The sequence below is a fragment of the Polypterus senegalus genome, chromosome 6, assembly GCF_016835505.1.
Source record: "Polypterus senegalus isolate Bchr_013 chromosome 6, ASM1683550v1, whole genome shotgun sequence".
In the NCBI taxonomy this organism is placed as follows: domain Eukaryota; kingdom Metazoa; phylum Chordata; class Cladistia; order Polypteriformes; family Polypteridae; genus Polypterus; species Polypterus senegalus.
Window position 1 is genome coordinate 3,784,687 of NC_053159.1, and position 20,627 is coordinate 3,805,313.

At 41.2% G+C, this 20,627-nt stretch overlaps 1 protein-coding gene across 1 annotated transcript; it reads right to left on the minus strand.

Annotated features, from left to right (window-relative positions):
• Positions 1 to 589: 589 nt before the first annotated feature.
• On the minus strand, positions 590 to 9,746 carry tmem177 (transmembrane protein 177). The gene is made up of 2 exons (XM_039755291.1): positions 9,653 to 9,746; positions 590 to 1,622 (listed from the first exon to the last, which is right to left on the minus strand). The coding sequence occupies exon 2, from the start codon at positions 1,598 to 1,600 to the stop codon at positions 656 to 658; it is 945 nt and encodes a 314-aa protein (XP_039611225.1). The 5' UTR covers positions 1,601 to 1,622; positions 9,653 to 9,746; the 3' UTR covers positions 590 to 655.
• Positions 9,747 to 20,627: the final 10,881 nt, after the last annotated feature.

A 20,627-nucleotide genomic window follows, 5' to 3' on the forward strand; every position in this document is an offset into this window, starting at 1 on the left:
CAAGGTGCTCACCTTGCAGTTAGGTGTTCTTATATGTGCTGTCCATGTTCCTTTACAAATGGGCAATGCTAAGGGCTGGAAACCCAGTGGTTAGCCACAGAAAATGAGAAACACATCAAGCAAACTTGCCTTTGAAACTGGAAGATGGCAATCACCGTCGGCTCAGAACTGGTAGAAACTACTGGAACCCTGTGACATTCATCTGCAGTCTGAAGTGATCTGAACCGAAAAGCCATTCCTCTGAGGTGTAAACAGAGCATAGTAATTCACAAAGACTGGGGTGAACGTGCTCAGGACTGACGGGACACAATTTTTAATTTTTGGTTATAAGAGAAGGCAGTTTGTCTGCCAAAGGGCTCAAGAGTGTCACATGGATGAATGTCTGCAGGCAACAGTGACACTTGGTGACACTGCTCACCAACAAGGCCCGGCCTGGGATTTAAAGCCAAGTTCCTGGAGACAAGAGTGCTCACCATAGAGCCGTCACAAAACGAAATTGAATGTAAATGCGCCCAACTGGCATACACCACACCACCACTAGTCAATTTTTTTTATAAGTTTCTACGAAAACATTATCAGAAAACAGACCTTTTTATTTAAATAACAAATTCTTTATTAACTATGCATACTTGTACCACTGGCTTCAAGGTCTTCGTTATTGTTGGTGCACCCTATATCTGTTTAAAATACGAAGTAGGCGCTCTTTTCTTGCGGTATAAGGTGCATATTTTAATCTGATCCAGTGTTTAGGAAACAAATTGCCACTAGGAGCGTACATCTCTTCTCCTTTTCTACCCATCAGTACTCGAAGAGTTCTATTCCGAGCCAGGATTTTGTCATAAAACTCAACTCCCCCCCTTGCATACTCCTCAGAAAGACTGGCAACCTTGCGGTCAGTGTGATACTCGAGCCACTGATTGACTGCATCGGAGGCAAGAAAATAACACGAAGAACCCAACAAGGCCACTGCCAAATTTACAAGTCCACGAACTGCCACAGGTCGAGCGTACAGGCCAAACATTTGTTTTATCACAACTCCTGAAAACCAAGTAGCAGCCAAACATGCGGGCGCCACGGCAGCGTATAAAACAGGCCCACTGATCTCCAGGCAAGAGAGTTCCCGAGCCAGGGCAAACTTCTTTGCTTCTGGTGAAAACGTCAGAGCTTCCTTCAGTAATGCTCCTTGGGTGCCTTCCCAGTCCACCTCCTTCCCATTTATTATAACAACTCTGTTTTTGATCCCACTTTTGCCTTCTGTAGTACTGTTAAAGTTGGCAGGAATGCCCACGTGAGCCCTACCTGGCATCCAAGGGATTCCGGCACTTATCGGGTGAAAGCCAAAGGCTGCGAACGCTCGGTAGTTTTGTGGTGAGCGAACCTTGGTTTCCTTGAGCACTTCTTGGAACAAATTCTGCAGGTTTTCAGAAAGGACAGCAGGTTGTCCCTGGCTCCAGGCCTGGTAGATTTTCTTATATGTCTGCTCTGGGAACACGTGGTAAAAGATACTGACTGAGAAGACACCGCCGCATGAAGCGATAAGCAAGCCATTTCGGTATTTGTGCACAAATGGCACCAGTCTTCTGCTGAGCCTGACCAACATTTTTAGGGTATGATCATAAATGCTGTAAGAAATACATAAAAAAAGTTTTTTATTAGTTTGTCAAACATTTTTAAGGTAATGACTTTTTTTGGACATCCTTGTTTTATTAAAGAAAGTAGAGCCAATGTGTTTTATGCTTTTTAGTATTTCCCATCAAAACCATATTCTTTATTCTCAGGTGCTGAGCTTTTGTTAGATAACAGAAGGTTCCTTAAACTATGGGTCACAGGTTACCATTGTGTTCAATGTGAATGGGTTAGGGTTAGGGTTAGGGTCGCGGTGGGTTGATAAAGCAATTGACATTGCTCTGCTCTGACGATCGCTGATAATTCTCGAACGGGACAACTAGTTATGATGGTTGGGCGACAAATCTTCAAGGCGGGAATGCCATAATGATCATTTGTGAATCTCGATGGGGGACCATTCTTAAGACCAGGAATGGGTATAGAAGGAATTACAGTGGGGCAAATAATTATTTGATCCCCTGCTGAATTTGTAAGCTTGCTCACTTACAAAGAAATGAACAGGCTCCGATTTTTATGGCAGCTTCATTTTAATGGAGACAGACAGAATATCAACCAAAAATCCTGAAAAAACACATTACATAAAATTATAAATTGATTTGCATGTCATTGAGAGAAATAAGGATTTGATCCCCTACAACCCAGCCAGAATTCTGGCTTCCACAGATTGGCTGTGTGTCACATGACAATCAATCAATCAATCACAGATACTCCTGATCTCAACTTGTTTTGTTCTGTCCACAGAATCAATTTCTTCCACTCCAACCTCTCCACCACAGAGGGTAACACTAAAGAGCTGTCACTTGACAAGACCTGCACAAGGCTGCAATGGACTACAAGACCATCAGCAAGAAGCTTGGTGAGAAGGTGACAACTGTTGGTGCGATTATTCGGAAATGGAAGAAATAGAAAATGACCATCAAATCACCCTTGGTCTGGAGGTCCATGCAAGATCTTGCCTCATGCGGTGAAGATGATGATGAGAAATGATGATGAGAAAGGATCAGCCCACAACTACCCAGGAGGATCTTGTTAATGATTTGAAGGCACCACCACCGTCACCAAGGACACAATTGGTAACACTACGCCGTAATGGATTGAAATCTTGCAGCGACCCCGCAAGGTCCCCCTGCTCAAGAAGGCACAAGTACAGGTCTGTCTTAAGTTTGCCAGTGAATATCTAAATGATTCAGAGAGGGCTTGGGAGAAAGAGCTGTAGTCAGATGAAACCAAAATCAATCTCTTTGGCATCAAGTCGACCCGCCATGTTTGACAAATGCCGAGTATGACCCAAAGAACGCCATCCCCACAGTCAAGCACGGAGGTGGAAACATTATGCTTTAGGGAAATGTTTTTCTGCTAAGGGTGCTGGATGACTTCACCACATTGAGGGGACAATGGATGGGGCCATGTACCCTAAAATCTTGGACGCGAACCTCCTTCCCTCAACCAGAACACTGAAGATGGGTCGTGGATGGATCTTCCAGTATGACAATGGCCCAAAACATACTGCCAAGGTAACAAAGGAGTGGCTAAAAAGAAGCACATTAAGGTCATGGAGTGGCCTAGCCAGTTGCCAAGCTGCAGCCAAGAAACCTAAAGGATTTAGAGAGTTTCTGTAAAGAGGAGTGGGCCAACAACCCTGCTGAGATGTGTGCAAACCTGGCGACCAACTACAGGAAACATCGTACCGCTGTGCTTGCCAACAAGGGTTTCTCCCCAAGTACTAAGTCATGTTTTGCTTGGGGATCAAATCCGTATTTCTCTCAATGACATGCAAATCAATGTATAGCTTTTATGTAATGTGATTTTTCTGGATTTTTGGTTCATATTCTGTCTCTTTCCAATAAAATGAAACTGCCATAAAAATCAGAGACTGTTCATTTCTTTGTAATTATGAGCAAGCTTACAAATTCAGCAGGGGATCAAATAACTATTTCCCCCACTGTAAGAAGGGCAAGATTGGGTCGTGGCAAAGACCTGGTTTATAGAATTGAATCACATAAACAAGTTTCTATTTCTGACATATGTAAAATACAGTGCATCCGGAAAGTATTCACAGCGCTTCATCACTTTTTCCACAGTTTATGTTACAGCCTTTTTCCAAAATTAATTAAATTAATTTTTTCCTCAGAATTCTACACACAACACCCCATAATGACAACGTGAAAAAAGTTTACTTGAGGCTTTTGCAAATTTATTAAAAATAACAAAACTGAGAAATCCCACGTCCATAAGTATTCACAGCCTTTGCTCAATACTTTGTCGATGCACCTTTGGCAGCAATTCCAGCCTCAAGTCTTTCTGAATATGATGGCACAAGCTTGGCACACCTATCCTTGGCCAGTTTTGCCCATTCCTCTTTGCAGCACCTCTCAAGCTCCATCAGGTTGGATGGGAAGCGTCGGTGCACAGCCATTTTAAGATCTCTCCAGAGATGTTCAATCAGAATCAAGTCTGGGCCACTCAAGGACATTCACAGAGTTGTCCTGAAGCCACTCCTGTGATATCTTGGCTGTGTGTTTAGGGTCGTTGTCCTGCTGAAAGATGAACCGTCGCCCCAGTCTGAGGTCAAGAGCGCTCTGGAGCAGGTTTTCATCCAGGATGTCTCTGTACTTTGCTGCAGTCATCTTTCCCTTTATCCTGACTAGTCTCCCAGTTCCTGACGCTGCCACCACCATGCTTCACTGTAGAGATGGTATTGGCCTGGTGATGAGCGGTGCCTGGTTTCCTCCAGACGTGACGCCTGGCACTCACACCAAAGAGTTCAATCTTTGTCTCATCAGACCAAAGAATTTTGTTTCTCATGGTCTGAGAGTCCTTTGGGTGCCTTTTGACAAACTCCAGGCGGGCTGCCATGTGCCTTTTACGAAGGAGTGGCTTCCGTCTGGCCACTCTACCATACAAGCCTGATTGGTGGATTGCTGCAGAGATGGCTGTCCTTCTGGAAGGTTCTCCTCTCTCCACAGAGGACCTCTGGAGCTCTGACAGAGTGACCATCAGGTTCTTGGTCACCTCCCTGGCTAAGGCCCTTCTCCCCCGATCGCTCAGTTTAGATGGCCGGCCAGCTCTAGGAAGAGTCCTGGTGGTTTCGAACTTCTTCCACTTACAGATGATGGAGGCCACTGTGCTCATTGGGACCTTCAAAGCAGCAGACATTTTTCTGTAACCTTCCCCAGAGTTGTGCCTTGAGACAATCCAGTCTTGGAGGTCTACAGACAATTCCTTTGACTTCATGCTTGGTTTGTGCTCTGACATGAACTGTCAACTGTGGGACCTTCTATAGACAGGTGTGTGCCTTCCAAATCATGTCCAGTCAACTGAATTGACCACAGGTGGACTCCAATGAAGCTGTAGAAACATCTCAAGGATGATCAGGGGAAACAGGATGGACCTGAGCTCAATTTGGAGCTTCATGGCAAAGGCTGTGAATACTTATGTACATGTGCTTTCTCAGTTTTTTATTTTTAATAAATTTGCAAAAATCTCAAGTAAACTTTTTTCACGTTGTCATTATGGGGTGTTGTGTGTAGAATTCTGGGGAAAAAAAACAATTTAATCCATTTTGGAATAAGGCTGTAACATAAACTGTGGAAAAAGTGATGAAGCGCTGTAGATATACACACACATACATACAGGGTGTCCATAAAGTCCACATGCAAATTTAAAATAGTTGTAACTTTGTAAGTATATGTGATAGAAAGAATCTTTAAAAAGGATTAGAAAGCTTGATGTATCTAGTGTTTTTTTTTTTTTGTCTTTAGAAAGTTTTATTTTTGCCGTATTTGGGGAACTGAAAATCCACAGGAGTCTGTTGAACATGAAAGCGATTCTCCCAAAGTTAATGTGTGGTGTGCTTTGGGGAAAAAAATCGAGTCATAGGGCCATTCTTTTTTGAAGGGCGTGTTGTTAATGGTGATAGCTATTTAGAAATGCTGCAAAATGATTTTATTCCTCAACTTGAACAATTAGGACATATAGAGAATACAGGGTTTCAACAAGATGGTGCTCCCTGTCACTTTGCTTTGCATGTTAGACAGTTTCTACATGAGAAATTCCCTAACAGATGAATTGGAAGAGGTGGGCCATTTTCTTGGCCTCCACGTTCACCAGATTTGACTCCATTGGATTTCTTTTTATGGGGATATGTAGTGCAGGATTTACGTATAAGCTACACAAGCTATAGCTTAGGGCCCCCGCCTTCTTGGGGGCCCCCAAAACAATTCATATTTGGCACTTACATAGAATAACTGGACTTATAAAGGGCCCCATGTCTCAAATAGCTTAGGGCCTTATCAAGTCTAAATCCGGCCCTGGGGACATGTGAAAACGAACGTTTATTCAACCAAACCTCTATCTTTAGAAGACTTGCAAGCTAGGATAATTGATGTGATTGCTGGTATTACTGAAAAATCAGCTTGACAATGTTTTCCTGAGAACTACAGAATTGCATCACCCTTTGTTTTAGTAATGATGGTGGACAAGAACAATAAAATGTGTTTCTTCTTTTTAATCCTTTTTACAGATTCTTTTTATCACATATACTTACAAAGTTACAACTATTTTAAATTGCACACAGACTTTATAGACACCCAGTATATTTTAATATAAAGTTATCTTAATATGGCTGCAATTTTGACTTACATGCTTTAAGGACATTTACATAGAATTTGACAGTTTCTTCTGTGATGTCATTCAGCGATATGTCAAACTTTTAAAACGGATCAACTAAACACATTCAAAAGTTTCACCTTTATTACAATCATGGAATATTAGAGTATTAATAACCTTATTTAAGAGAGAAGATGTGCTGTGGCGACCCCTAACAGAAGCAGCCAAAAGAAGAAGACGATTAACATTATGTAAGAGAACAGACCATTCAGCTTAACAAACGTGTCCATCCTATTCTCTAAAACATCACTGAGTCAGGACTTGAAGGTTCCTAAAGCCCTACTCTCTACCTCACCACTTGTTTCTGAGGGGTACACTGACAGATTCACTGTGCTGAATGACTCTCCCAAAGACCACCAAGGAGAGAACAACCAACAAGAAAGATTACTGGGTGTGTTTTTCTTTCTCTCCTCAGAAGTCAAAAGTCACATTCCTTTATATACTTAGCATAGCATAAGCTTGTCACTCAAACCTTATTATGACCAGTTGACCTTGCAGCTGGGCAGTAAAAAAAAAATAAAAAAGACAAGTGATTCAGTGCTCATTAAACCAATGAAAGTTTCTTCCTTAATTAGGTTGTTTCCCCATACAGTAAATGGCGGTGGCAGTCACAGAGAAACATCTCAGAACAGCAGCCCCCTTTCTCTGTTTCACAGCAGCAATTTGAAAACCTTTATCTTCTTCCTTTTGTCTGTAAGAATGATCTTAGAGAACATTTATCCTTTCCCCAAAGGCATTTGGTATTAATGATTATCTTATACACACTTATTGTTATGACTTGCACAAGGAAAGGTTAATTGAGAAATGAGGATGCCTGGGAAAGGAAATGTTAACCAAAGTATAAACCACAGATCTGTCCTATTGGTCGTCATTACCAAATCACTAATCAAAGAAACCAGGAAAACTAAAGCATTAGAAATACACCCAACAGATTTTTTTTTTTTTTTTTTATGGCTATGTCACATTACACGACTTTTCAACGATTTTCAGTTGTAGCCAACACAATCTTAAGTAAGCTGGAAAAAAACGTCTGTGTGCTCCCGTGAAGTTAGTTGCATAATGCGACACAGCCAGCGGCTCAATCCAATCAAAGCAAACACTTCCGATTTTGTCTTCAGTTGTAGGGCAGGCGCTGTGTGTGCAGGAGAGCTGACCACCGATGAAAGCTCACCCAGAAGTACAATGCATTTAATGCAGTGACGTGGAGAGAGGAACGCGGGTGTTTTGGACCTCACAAACAGTACCACAACAGGATGGAGAAATACAACAGGGCACAAATTGTGGCTGAACTGGCCGTACTTGTTAACTCACGGGTGGGCAATGTCGTTTCTGGAGGGCAGCAGTGGCTGAAGGCTTTTGTTCCAACCCAGTTGCTTAATTAGAAACCAATCTTTGCCAATCTCAGACCTTATTTAAATCTATGGCCCGTTTGTCTGCAATGTTACGTTCTTGTATCGTAGAGTTCTTCCTTTCTAAGGTTATGATGCCTAAAACTGATAATTTTCAGTCTGTCACATTTTTTCTATTAAGTGTTTTATTGAACCAAATCGTACGTGATGAATCCACACAGCAGTGTCAATGGAAACAAGTGACATGGAGAACTGCTGACTTCTTTGTGATTTGCATTTTATTGCTAATTAGGAGCCATTAAAACAGTGCATGCAGCTGTTTAAGACTGAGATAAGCAATTAAGGGTGGGGAACCTGAACAGGCGAGGCCACTAAAGTGAAGCATCAAAACATCGCTTAAACAAGAAGTGCTTCATCAGTACTAATTGACTTCTCATTAAGAAACTGGGTTGGAACAAAAACCTACAGCCCTCCAGAACGGACACTGCCCACCCCAGGTTAACCCTTCGTACAGCAACAGCTCTACCAGGCAGCACATTATTGGCTGTAAGGAAAAGTAAGAGAGTTTGACTGTGCTGAAAGTCGCCTCAGAGATTTACAGGGATGTAAACCGACATGGTCTGTCATGAGCCCTGAGATCTGCTGGTGCCCTGCCAAAGTCCATTTAGATTTGATTAGAGCGGTGCTTCTCAAACTCGGTCCCGGGGGTCCACTGTGGCTGCAGGTTTTTGTTCCAACCAGATTCATAATCAGTGACAACACCTCATTTAAATCAGTTTTTTTTTTCTCTTATTCCACATTCAGAAAAGCACAGCAGCATGATTTTTACATTTATACGACATTTAGAAATATTTCTGCTTTTGCTATTGATTTAAATGCTTAACTCTCTTTCGTTAAGAGAGAGTGGTGGCTCTGAGCTTAGGGATCTGCACTGGTAATCAGAAGCTTGCCGGTTCGAATCCCATAAATGCGAATAGGGTCTCTGCTCTGTTGGGCCCTTGAGCGAGGCCCTTAACCTGCAATTGCTGAGCGCTTTGAGTAGTGAGAAAAGCGCTATATAAATACAAAGAATTATTTTGTTGATTTAATTGTATTTTGTCCTTTGTCTGTGCAGTTTGCTCCCTTCCCTTCATTGTATCTTAATGATGACAATTAAAAACAAGCAGAGACACCCTGGCAAACAACACTGAATCATGAAATGCTGCGACTACTTCAGCGTCAGACCCACTAATTAGTAAATAATGGATTAATTAAAAAATTAGAACGCCTGGAAAATTAGAATGAAAATCAAGATGAACATATTGTTAAAAAAACAAAATTATTCCCATATATTAATTTTTTTATTTATTTATTTTAACCTAACTTAGTTTTATTTCTATATTGTTCCCAAAACGCAGAATCTGGTAAGTAACAATCCACTTAATTAGCCCAGGAGTCCAATTAAACACAGATGCTGGTTGGAACAAAAACCTGCAGCCACAGTGGGTCCCCAGGACCGAGCTTGAGAACCCCCGGATTAGATAAACTTTATTAATCTTAAGAGGAACTTCTGAATTTCCTGCATTTCATCCTGTGCTGCTGGAACAGGCTACACCCGACCCCAATCATAAACTGGAGCAAATCGGTCTGATCTGATTACATTTAAATTATTGATTTGAAAATTTCCAATATGAAATTAAAATGTACTCTAAAAGATTTTAATTATATTTGCATGAATGACAATTAGGTACTGAAAGCAAACACGTTTCACTTTAAATATATGGATAAACATACACGACGATCTAAATGTCACATGTAAAGCACTTTCAAAACATTCACCGCATGCTCCCTGCACACACAAGTTGTATTAAACCGACAACACAAGTGTGTTCACTGTTTACTCCCTTAAATGCGTCCGCGATTCTAATCAGTAATCAATTTAAGTTATATCATTGTAAAAAAATATATAAACATCTGCGGACACATCCGTGTCATTCCAAGCCTCGCTCTGTCCCAGGACTGATACTCACCGTCCCACCGCCGAGCTGCGCGTCACGTGCTGCCCGCCCGCCTTCCGGCCTGCCCGTAAAGCGTGACGACACTACAGCACATTGCGACAGGATTTTACGCTGTACGGCAGTCGTCTTTCTCCTACTCGTTGTATATTTATGGCGGTCCGCGTCCAGCGGGAAGGAGCACAACTGCCACCTGCTGTACCGAAGGACACGGTTAAACTCGGATTGGGGCAAGCAGATCCGCTCTGCTTATCTGTAAAGAATTTTGAGAAAACCTTTTACTGATGCATACAGTATACAAACAAAGGCGGTCACAGAAATTTAACAAAAATAAAGAATCCAAATGAATAACATCCAGAGGTAACGAGTAATCATTTATGTAACCAACTTCTGTTTTTGTATAATTAACATTTTCAATTATATAATTTTTTTCAAAATTGAGTTTTACAACTATTCATTATAAAAGTTTTTTTTTAGCATGTATTGTAATTAATTTTAAGAAATTATACAGAACTTGACAGAAACGTATACAAAATAAAATCAACACAGGTAGAAATTTTACAAAAATGAATAACCTCCAGAGATATCATAAAAACGTTTCCGTAACTAAATTTTATTTTATTTTTGACATCATTTCAGTTTTGCTTACATTAGAATGCTCCATATCTTTTATATTCCATAAGTAATATGTTTAACTCTAGGTCCAAGATTCTGAAATAGGGAATATGCTTGAATCATTTTGATTTATTAAAATAAACTTTACCCAAAATAATTGTGTGTCTTTTCCTTCATACAAATGTACAACAAAATTTCGAAATCCTTAAGCTTGAAATATGCCTTTAAATCTTTACAAGCAAAACTTTACAAATTAATATTTGAAAAACATTAACTAGACAAGCAGATGCACCACAAACCTCCGCCAGCCCTAACGAAATAACTCACCCTGCTCATTCTTAATTGTTAGAAAGTAATAATTTATCTAGATGAAACTTCTGAATAATTTTAATATCTAATTAATCTTATATGTAATACAACATCTGTCAGGAATTCGATAGATAAGAAAGACACTATATGATTTATAGATAGATAGAAATTGTATTTATCCCAGAGGGAAATCTGGCTTTTTACAGAAGCTGATTAAATAAATACACACACACATACGTACAGTATATACAGGGTGAGTCAAAATTATGTTAACATTTGAATGGCGGAAACAATTTATTCACAAAACATACTTCATATGTGCAAGATGGTTGACCCTGTAGTTGGGATTAGGGGTGTGCGATATTGGAAAAAAAAATATCTCGATATTTTCTGGGACTTTGACGATAATGATAATTCCAAGATAATGTAATGTATTATTTCAAATTATATTGAATTATATTTTTGTCCTCTATAACTTTACTTATCAGGTCTTTTTGTATTTATAACTTCATAATAAATAAGATCAATTTAACCTAAACTGCATTTTATGGAGGAACCCCAAATTACGCACCAATCGCAGTATGAAGCCTATGCCCAAAACAAGGTAGCCTCTTCCAGTTATTAATCCGTAGTGCACTGACAACGTTAGCCCCACTGTCTGTTGGCATGCAAACCATGCGGTCTTCTCGCAGTGACCATGATGCCAGCGCATCTTTCAGACCTTGCACAATGATGTGGCCAGTGTGATCTTGTGGGAAGTAGGATGTTTGCAAACAAAAGCTTTGCAGTTGCCAGTTTCGTCAATGAAATGCACCGTCATGGAAAGGTATGGCTCGGATGTTCGGCTTGACCATAAATCCGTTGTTGTGGCAAAATGTGAAACCTTTTGCAGTTTATGCATCAGAGTTTGGCGACACGAATCATACAACTTAGGCAGAGCTGTTTGACTGAAATATTTTCGGCCAGGCAGTGTGTTCCTTGGGTCTAAAGTATTCAATAGTTGTTTAAAACCATCTCTCTCAACCACTTGAATTGGCACCATATCTTTTGCGATGTAATTGGTGACGGTGTTTGTTATGTCATGCCATCTGTTGCTTTTCTTGTCGTAAGGCACTTTTTTGCAGAATGAGTCCGCTAAAGTTTGCCGAGTGTGTTTTTGTGCTTGTACCCTGGTTACTTTAGACTTGTGCTGGACACTTGGCTCCTTAACCTTTTCGTATTCTTCGTATTCTGTGCGGTGGTTAGTTCGCAAATGGTGAAACGTGTTAGTTGTCGAGCTGTCTTTAACGGCAACCGATTTACCACATAGTTTGCAGATTGCCGTCTTTTGAGCAACATCAGTCTTTTCAAAACCAAACCACTGCCATGCGAGTGAGAATGAACGATGTCTGGCAATTAACTCTGACGACGTAGATGGCGTGGCTGTTCAATCATCTGGGGCCTCATGTATAAACGGTGCATACGCACAGAAACGTTGCATAAGAACTCTTCCACGTTCAAATCGCGATGTATAAAACCTACACTTGGCGTAAATCCACGCACTTTTCCACGGTACCTCATACCTTGTCATACGCAAGTTCTCCGCTCGGTTTTGCAGACTGGCGGCACCCAGTGTCAAAGCAGTGCTACTGTTCCTGTGTAGTTACACCTTATTTTCCTGACGCGGCTTTATAAATACACCGAAACTAACCGCATATTGTTTATTAGTGTAATGCATCTGATTGTAATTAACTTGTAACAATATAATGGTAGAGGGAACAGCCATAGTATTCCAAATACCATAACTGCTTTAGTGTTGTTACTCTCACTTCTTCTTCTTCTTCTTCTTCTTTCAGCTCCTCTTGTTAGGAGTTGCCACAGCGGATCATCTTTTTCAATATTTCTCTCACTGCACCACTCAGAGTATTTATATCACTGTATCTGAGTGTGAATCACAGCAGCAGCTGATCGGAAAGAGAATTATCGGTATACAGCTTCAAGGACACGCTGTCTCAGCCACTGCAAAATGTTTTAAAGCCTTTCCTGTACAGACCTCGCGGTTCAGAAACAGAAACGATATCATTTATAAGGTGAAATTCAGCAAAATATGTTTATTAAATTATACAGATAAAACTTTAACTTCATTTAAATAATCTATATTCTTCACTGGGAGTGTCGTTAAGGATAGAATAATTAAACATGTACTACGAAGATATTTCAATGTTCTTTAAACGTTTTGAAGAATCGGCGCTAAGCTTACAGATGGCTTAACGCCTATTACAGAGCTGATTGTGTGGCGATCGGTTACTTGGGGAAAGAAAAGCACTGACTGCAGTGACGGCTACGCCAATATATATTGAATATAAAACAGAAAGAGAAAATAACAACACAGCTAAAAACACAGCGACAAATTTCGACAAAAGTTAAATGCTTGTGTCATGAGCACGAGGCGGTTATGCAGCCATCCACTGTGCATAAGCTACCTTACTGACGGGGGCTAAGGAGCCACCGATTCTTCCTCTGCCCAGTGCCACCACAAGCCTAGAGCCCCCTGATTGTACTGCTGCAATAAATTATTTCATCGAAGTGAAACACATGTTTAATAACGTGCTTTAACTCCTATCATCATGAAAATGATATCACGTATACATCTCAGTATTTTAGTTATTCAGAGAGCTGTAATATCACGAATGTAATGGATTCTGTGTCCAGTTGGAGGAAGAGAGCCAGTTTAAAAGCAAGTAGTGATTCACACACATAGATCACATACAGTAGAAGATCAAATACAAAACAAAGCATTTAACGTGCTACTTTAATTACGATGTGATTTGAGAAACTGGTTAATTAAACGATTTTAAGATGAAGTTTATGATGTTCTACTTTAATGACAAAATAAACTACGTGATTAAAGTGGAAATGTCGAGATTGAAGTTGACATTTCGTGCTTTTTCCTCACTGTGTGCCTTTTTCTCTGTACCCTAATAAGCTTTCATATGACACTCAGACAGTGGGCTACAACTCTTCTTTTCACGGCGACTTTGATATGTGACTTCTTTTTTATTTCCGGCACTGTGCGATTTGTGAACGTGAGCTTTCAAGTTTCTCCAACACGCTGTGTCACTCGATCAACTTCCTTTTGTTGATTATACCACGGTTTATTTGAACAAATTGTATGTTTTTCATTTGCCTCCACTTGGTATTCGCTGAAATTCTTATATTTTCCCGTGCTTTTCCCATTGTCTTTTCACAGAAGGCTGCGCTTAAGGGCGATTTATATTGATTTGCATATTCAAATAGGCGTAATTCTGGGAGGATTTGGGGCGTTACATAATGCGCGTGCACGAGCGTTAGTTTTCACGCTGATCGGGATTTATGTAGCGGAAGAACGTGGAAGTTGGAGTACGCACAGATTCCTGCATCTGGATTTTTCTGTGCGTAAGCACATTTCGGCTTTTGTGCTTACGCCATGTTATAATGCGAGTTCTATGCACGGCGTTATACATGAGGCCCCTGGTGCTGTTTGTTCACTCATTTTGAGGCAGGGAGCGATGCTAACTTGCGGCTTGCTGGACGTTCATGCCTACGCAACTCGCTTTGCGCACGCGCAGTGGTCTATACTGTTACATTTGTGAATTAACTTTCTTTTTTTTGCAAAGCGAGTTGCATACTCGATAATTTAATTCCGCACATCGTTAAAACAGCAATTAAGATATACTCGTAAACGTATATCGCACACGCCTAGTTGGGATATAGCGGGTTGGATAATGGATGGATGGATGGATTTACAGGAATGTCTCAACCTGTTCGCCATCATGCTTAATACACAACAACCAACAAGCAACAGTACCATTTAAAGGCCAGACACACATTTTGTGGGGAATAAATGATACCACAGTCTGTATTCTGTCCTTCAGGTCATTAATATCATAATCTTTCCTGCTATACACGTGCTCCTTCACCATACCCCATAACCAGAAATCACAAGGTGTCAAATCAGAGGAGTGTGGAGGCCATGGCAGTGGTCCACCATGACCTATCCATCAACCTGGAAAGGTGTGGTCGAGATAAAAATAATCCATTAGTGTTAACATAATTTTGACTCACCCTGTATGTGTGTGTGTGTATATATATATATATATAGAGAGAGAGAGTATATTGTGACTGATGTCACCGCTCTTATTAGTAAAACTATGGCAGAGAAACAAAGCTCCCCTTTAGAAACTCCCTCTTTTAAGCAGCATTTCAATGGGACACAAACACACACCTACTCTGTAGGCTTGCAGGCTTTCTATGTGACGTTCTTCTCTCATGAGGTTTGGAACATTTCAAAGACCGAGTCCTGGCCAACCCAACAGTTCACTCCCCTGTCCTCTCTCCCTCAGTCCCTGAGCCATGAGACCCCCTTGATGAGGTGGACTTTGTGTGCTTTTGACCTGGTGTCGGGAGCTGAAGTACCACTTTTAACAGCCGCTTCCTTTGTGGTTTTCTGCTGTTGACAAACCCCCGTCTGGATAAGCTCTTGTGCCCGTACCTGCCGTTCAGCCATAAAGATACTATTCCTTGGAAACCTGTTCCCTTTTGTAGTCTCCTGTGCAACTTACTGACCCTTAACAATATATACAGTGGTGTGAAAAACTATTTGCCCCCTTCCTGATTTCTTATTCTTTTTGCATGTTTGTCACACAAAATGTTTCTGATCATCAAACACATGTAACCATTAGTCAAATATAACACAAGTAAACACAAAATGCAGTTTTTAAATGATGGTTTTTATTATTTAGGGAGAAAAAAAAAAGCCACCTAAGTTGTGTCCTCACTTGGTCATCAGTTACGGTCAGAGATAGACTCATCACTGGACATATCAGTTGACGCAGCAGTAGTGGTTGATGTGATATGAATGTTCCACCTGGTAGTTGGAGGAAGAATGTGGTGGTGGTGGAATGAAGGAAAATCTGTTAAAAATATGGTTCAGTTCCTTGTTGGTTGAGGGTGTTAGTCTGGCCTTGTCTGTGCTTGTGGCAATAAGGACCCTATAAACCCATAAGCCTATTAATTAATGGTAGCAGGAAACCGAAACAATTCTGTGAATTCAGAAAAACTAAACAATCCCCATTTTCATTCAACAGCTTGACCAACACATGGGAATATACCCGTTCTGTAAAAACGAACCCTTTATTCCAAAGCCGTTCAAACTAAAACGTGTATGGCAGTGAAATTATGTATGGTATTGTCAGACCAAGCCAAAAAAGGTTTTAAAAACTACAATAGTTGCTTCTTACGATTGGGGGCATTGTCTTGTTCGCTAAAAGGCACTCGTGATTGGTCGCCGCGCTTTCCTCGGCCGGCCCTCCCCTTGAGCTGCGAATCTGCGCAGCTTCGTGTGATCGTCCGTGTGTGACGTCATAGGAATGGATATGAAACACGGCACGTATGTGCTGCACTGTTACACTCGCGTAATGCTAGGATTTATACAGATTTGTAAGTGCCTTGTGTTTATGTTTTCCAGATACGCTGTTTTTTCTCCGACAACCTAAACACACTTATTTTAGATTCATTTTTAATGAGAAACAATAGGAAACGTCCTATCAGTGGCGGTACCCTTTGGTGGACTGGCGCCCCATCTGGGGTTTCCTCCTGTCTTGTGCCCGACACTACCAGATTAATCACTGCCGATCCTGAATTGAATTAGGTGGATTTGAGAATTCTACGTGTGCTACGTATTTTGTCATTATCAGCGCTAACACCGAGTACTATGATTAGCCGCCAGATGGCGCACATTGCATGCAATCCTTTTACCAGGGTTTCCGTATGCAACCGAAATTAAGATTTCAAAATCCCCAAACATGGATAGCAAACCCCGCGAACCTGCTCTGGATGGGCGGATTTGGAAGGTGGATGGATAGATGGATAAAAAGATGGATAAAAAAAAATTGAAAATGGATGAACAGCTGCTGCGTGTGACAAATTCTACACACTTTCAGTGTGTGAGTGAGTTTCCACATCCACAATTTGCTTTCAGAAATGCTGCTTTTCTTCTCACTGTTTAGGGCCAGCTCCTTCCTTACACCTAGTGCTGTCAGGTAAGGCCCCACAGTGCCTTTAAAAATATTAATTACCATAGAATTTCATATCATTCTTTAGATAGATAGATATGAAAGTCTCTTTAAAACTAAGGATAAATATTAAAGGCAGTATAAAACTAAATATAGATAGATAGATAGATAGATAGATAGATAGATAGATAGATAGATAGATAGATAGATAGATATGAAAGGGACTATAAAACTAAAGATAGATGTGAAAGGCACCATAAAATTAAAGATACAATACAATACAATTTATTTTTATATAGCTCAAAATCACAGAAGAAGTGCCACAATAGGCTTTAACAGGCCCTGCCTCTTGACGGCCCCCCAGCCTTGACTCTCTAAGAAGACAAGAAAAAAACTCCCCCCCCAAAAAAAACCCTCTTGGGAAAAAATGGAAAAAACCTTGGGAAAGGCAGTTCAAAAAGAGACCCCTTTCCAGGTAGGTTGGGCATGCAGTGGGTTTCAAAAAGAAGAGGGTCAATACAATACAATACACAACAGAACAAATCCTCAGTACAGAATAAAAATAACAATTTTAGAAGTATGGAGTAGAATTTAACAGTAGATGATATCCCATAATATGCTTTGGATTTGTTTAGAGTTCTGGAGACCTCATTCATCAAGCTGCCGCCCCCATTTGGCCATTCCACAGCTGAAATAGCACTAATGTGATGAAAGGACCCCTCTTTCCCATGATTCCTGTGATCCTCCATCAGGGATGACTTTACCTTAGGCAGGCGAAACAACTTGGCAAGTGGGCTGTGGCACCGAGTGTCACATTTGAGTACTGAGAAGAGAAACAGAATAGCTGAGGGTTAGTATCAAATTCTAACTATCATGTTACTTATGTTTTAGTGCTAATAACTGACAACAGAGATGCAGTCTGTACAGTTAATCAGCAGCTCTAGTCAGGGTGTGCTAAACTGAAGTAGTGAGATTTGAAAGCTGAGACTGAAGGGGCATCTCTTACAGTAGAAAGCAGACCATCCTACAGTTTAGGGGCCCTGTAACTAAAAGCTCGACCTCCCACTGTTATTTTATTAAACCTTGGAATCCTAAGCAGACCGGCATCTTGAGATCTTAATGTGCGCTCAGGTTTGTAAGTCGTGATAAGTTCAGACAAGTAAGCCGGACCTTGGCCATTTATTGCTTTATATGTTAAAAGGAGGATTTTGAAGATAGATAAAAGATATGAAAGATATGATAAACTAACTATATAATAGATAAAGTGAAATGCACTGTATGACAGATAGATAGATTTATAGTGCCTTTCATATCTATCTAACTATAGATAGATAGATAGATAGATAGATAGATAGATAGATAGATAGATAGATAGATAGATAGATAGATAGATAGATAGATAGATAATCTCTTTTTTGTGACTAATGACAAACACCTAATGGCCCATTAAAGGTGAGGCACTACATTACAGATGACCAACATGCCATTCAGCATTCATCTCTGCTACTGGACCCGCTTCTCCAATTCATGGTCTATTGGATGGTGTCTGGTGAAAGGTTTTAATTAACCTGCACTGGTGGAGGTGCCCATCCGTTACAAGTCATGGAAACCATTAGTGTTTTCTGATTGTAGAATTTCTCTCTCTGACATTGAATTTTGTTTTAAAGTTAGGCTTTTGGTCTTTACGGTTTCAGCTCGTTTCTGGTTTGCTAGACGTTTCATCTCCTGGTGGTCTTCTGTAGGCCTTTATGTAGACTTTCCGCATGCTCATGCTCTCCCTCACTAGCTGTCACTGGCTTAGTGCAGCCCATGTGTGCATGATGATAAAGGGGCCAGCAGGCAGTATCTCTGCAAAATAACTCAATATTTTTTGAGTAGCGGGAATAAGCAACTTCCATGTGGTTCACCGGGTGTGGTATGCAGAGGGAACTGTCAAAACTCCACCTGTGGCGACTGCTGTGAGCAGACAAGCAAATAAGGAAATGTATTCTTATCTTCAAAAAAAAATGCAAAGAATCTGTGATAAAATTTTTATTATTTGTTTCCTTTCATTGTCACAAAGACGCCTCATAAACGCAGAAGTCACGTTTCCTTCAATTGAAACCTTGGCCACTTCAAAACGGACACATTTTTGTAAGTTTTGAGGCTTCTGTTTGCACATTTGGACACCTTCATCCCCATTGGAAACTGCCAAACAGACGAGGTGTTTACATGTGGCAAATGAGTGCATACCATGATTGTGAAGAAATACCTTGGACTTAGAAAATGCCAAACTCCTCCTTTAACTGCCTGGGTCCACAGGGCTGTGCGGTCTTAGAAAGGCATGAGCTCACCATTGATTTTCAACCCCCCTCAACTTGGTTGTTTTTCATTATGAGCCACGAGGAGAAACGCTTTCTAGATAAATGGAAAGAGGAACCCCCCTGGAGCCCTGCTGAAATTTACAGTAATGTAGATGGCAGGCCGTGAATCTACATTTCCAAGCACTTACTTCCAGGCTGATTCTCTCAGCACTTGGCTGCTGATGCGGCACCGTTAATGATAGCGACATGACATCATCTCTGAGGCGCAGGCAATCGCAGGTCACAAGGGACTTGAGTTTTGCACAAAAGGAAACTCAGGGGAAAAATATTTGCCTCTTTGTCACCATTTGGCATTTACTTTGAAACTGGCAGGGATGCTAAATGTGCTTTTTTATTGAATGCAATCAAAAGTCCATCCATTTTATGATCTCCTTATTTCTGTTTCAGGGTCGGAGGGAGTCGGTTCCTATCCTGGTAGCAACAAGAGACAAAGAAGAAGTCAACCCTGGCCATGATGCACATAGCAGCATTCACTCACAGCAAGACAATCTAAGGAATGTACGTCAACTCGACCTGCACAGCTTTGAGAGGTAAATCTGAGCATCTGAAGGAAATTGTACAGCTGCTTGGAAATAGGGAGATAATGCAGGTCCAGACACACACACACACACACACACACACTGTGACCAGGGCAGGGATAGAAGCTGGGTCCTAAGTCAAGTGAGGCGACACTGTCCACTACCTACATACATAGATTCAGAGAGATCACACACACTCTGCACAGATGGCGAGCAGGCCGGGAGTACAACCAGTGTCTTTGGGGCAATGAGACAGCAGTGCCACCTGTTACAGTATGTACAAGTCAAGTCAAGTCAAGTCAAGTTGGGGAGCATGCACTGGTACACGGCGAAACAACTCAGGATCCCGGTTTGCAACCTCCCAGGCAGACACACGGCCCAGTCCTACCCTTCGGAAATGACCCTCTATTTGCCACAGCCAGGTGTTACGTGGGCGACCCCTTGGCCTGGTCCAGCCACTTGGGTCCTCAACAATGAGGATCTTATGAGCCGGATCACCCTTGGGGAAACGCGCCACATGGCCGTAGTGCCGTAACTGACGCTCCCTCACCATGCAGTTCATGTGCCTCATTCGGGACTCCATGCGCAACACGAAGTCAAACCAACGGTACCCAAGGATTTTCCGGAGAGACACAGTGCCAAAGGAGTCCAGTCTTCTACAGTATGTACTAAAGTGTGCTTATGTATTTGTTGTTGTTTTTGAGTTATTACTTGTCAAATTTGTACATATCTTCAATTATGTCTATTATTATGTACTGTCCTGTTGCTCTTTTGGTAGGGGGAGCCCCAGGATACGGCCACGATCTGACATCACCACACCTGAGTCCTTCTTCTGGGTATTTAAGTTGGCCAAGAAGGCTCAGGAGCAGGAGATCATTTTATTCATTCCAGATTTTTAGATACGCATGCGTGACAATATACAGTATATATTATTTTATTATATCTTAGCGGGCCTTGCCCCCTGCTCGCTTTCACTTTATATATATATCTATCAGCCTTGGCACGCACAAAAAGGTTTGGGACAGCTACCAGTATACTTGAGATTTGGCAGCAAAAAGAGAAAACAGGTTGCACAGTTGTGGGCAGATTGAGTCCAAAACAGAACTGATTAACAGTGGAAAGGTGGCGGGGTTTTAAGATCAGTCAGAGGAAG

What these genes read in the sequence shown, in the direction of transcription:
- tmem177 (XM_039755291.1), bottom strand. Translation starts at nt 1,600, where the DNA reads ATGTTGGTCAGGCTCAGCAGAAGACTGGTGCCATTTGTGCACAAATAC.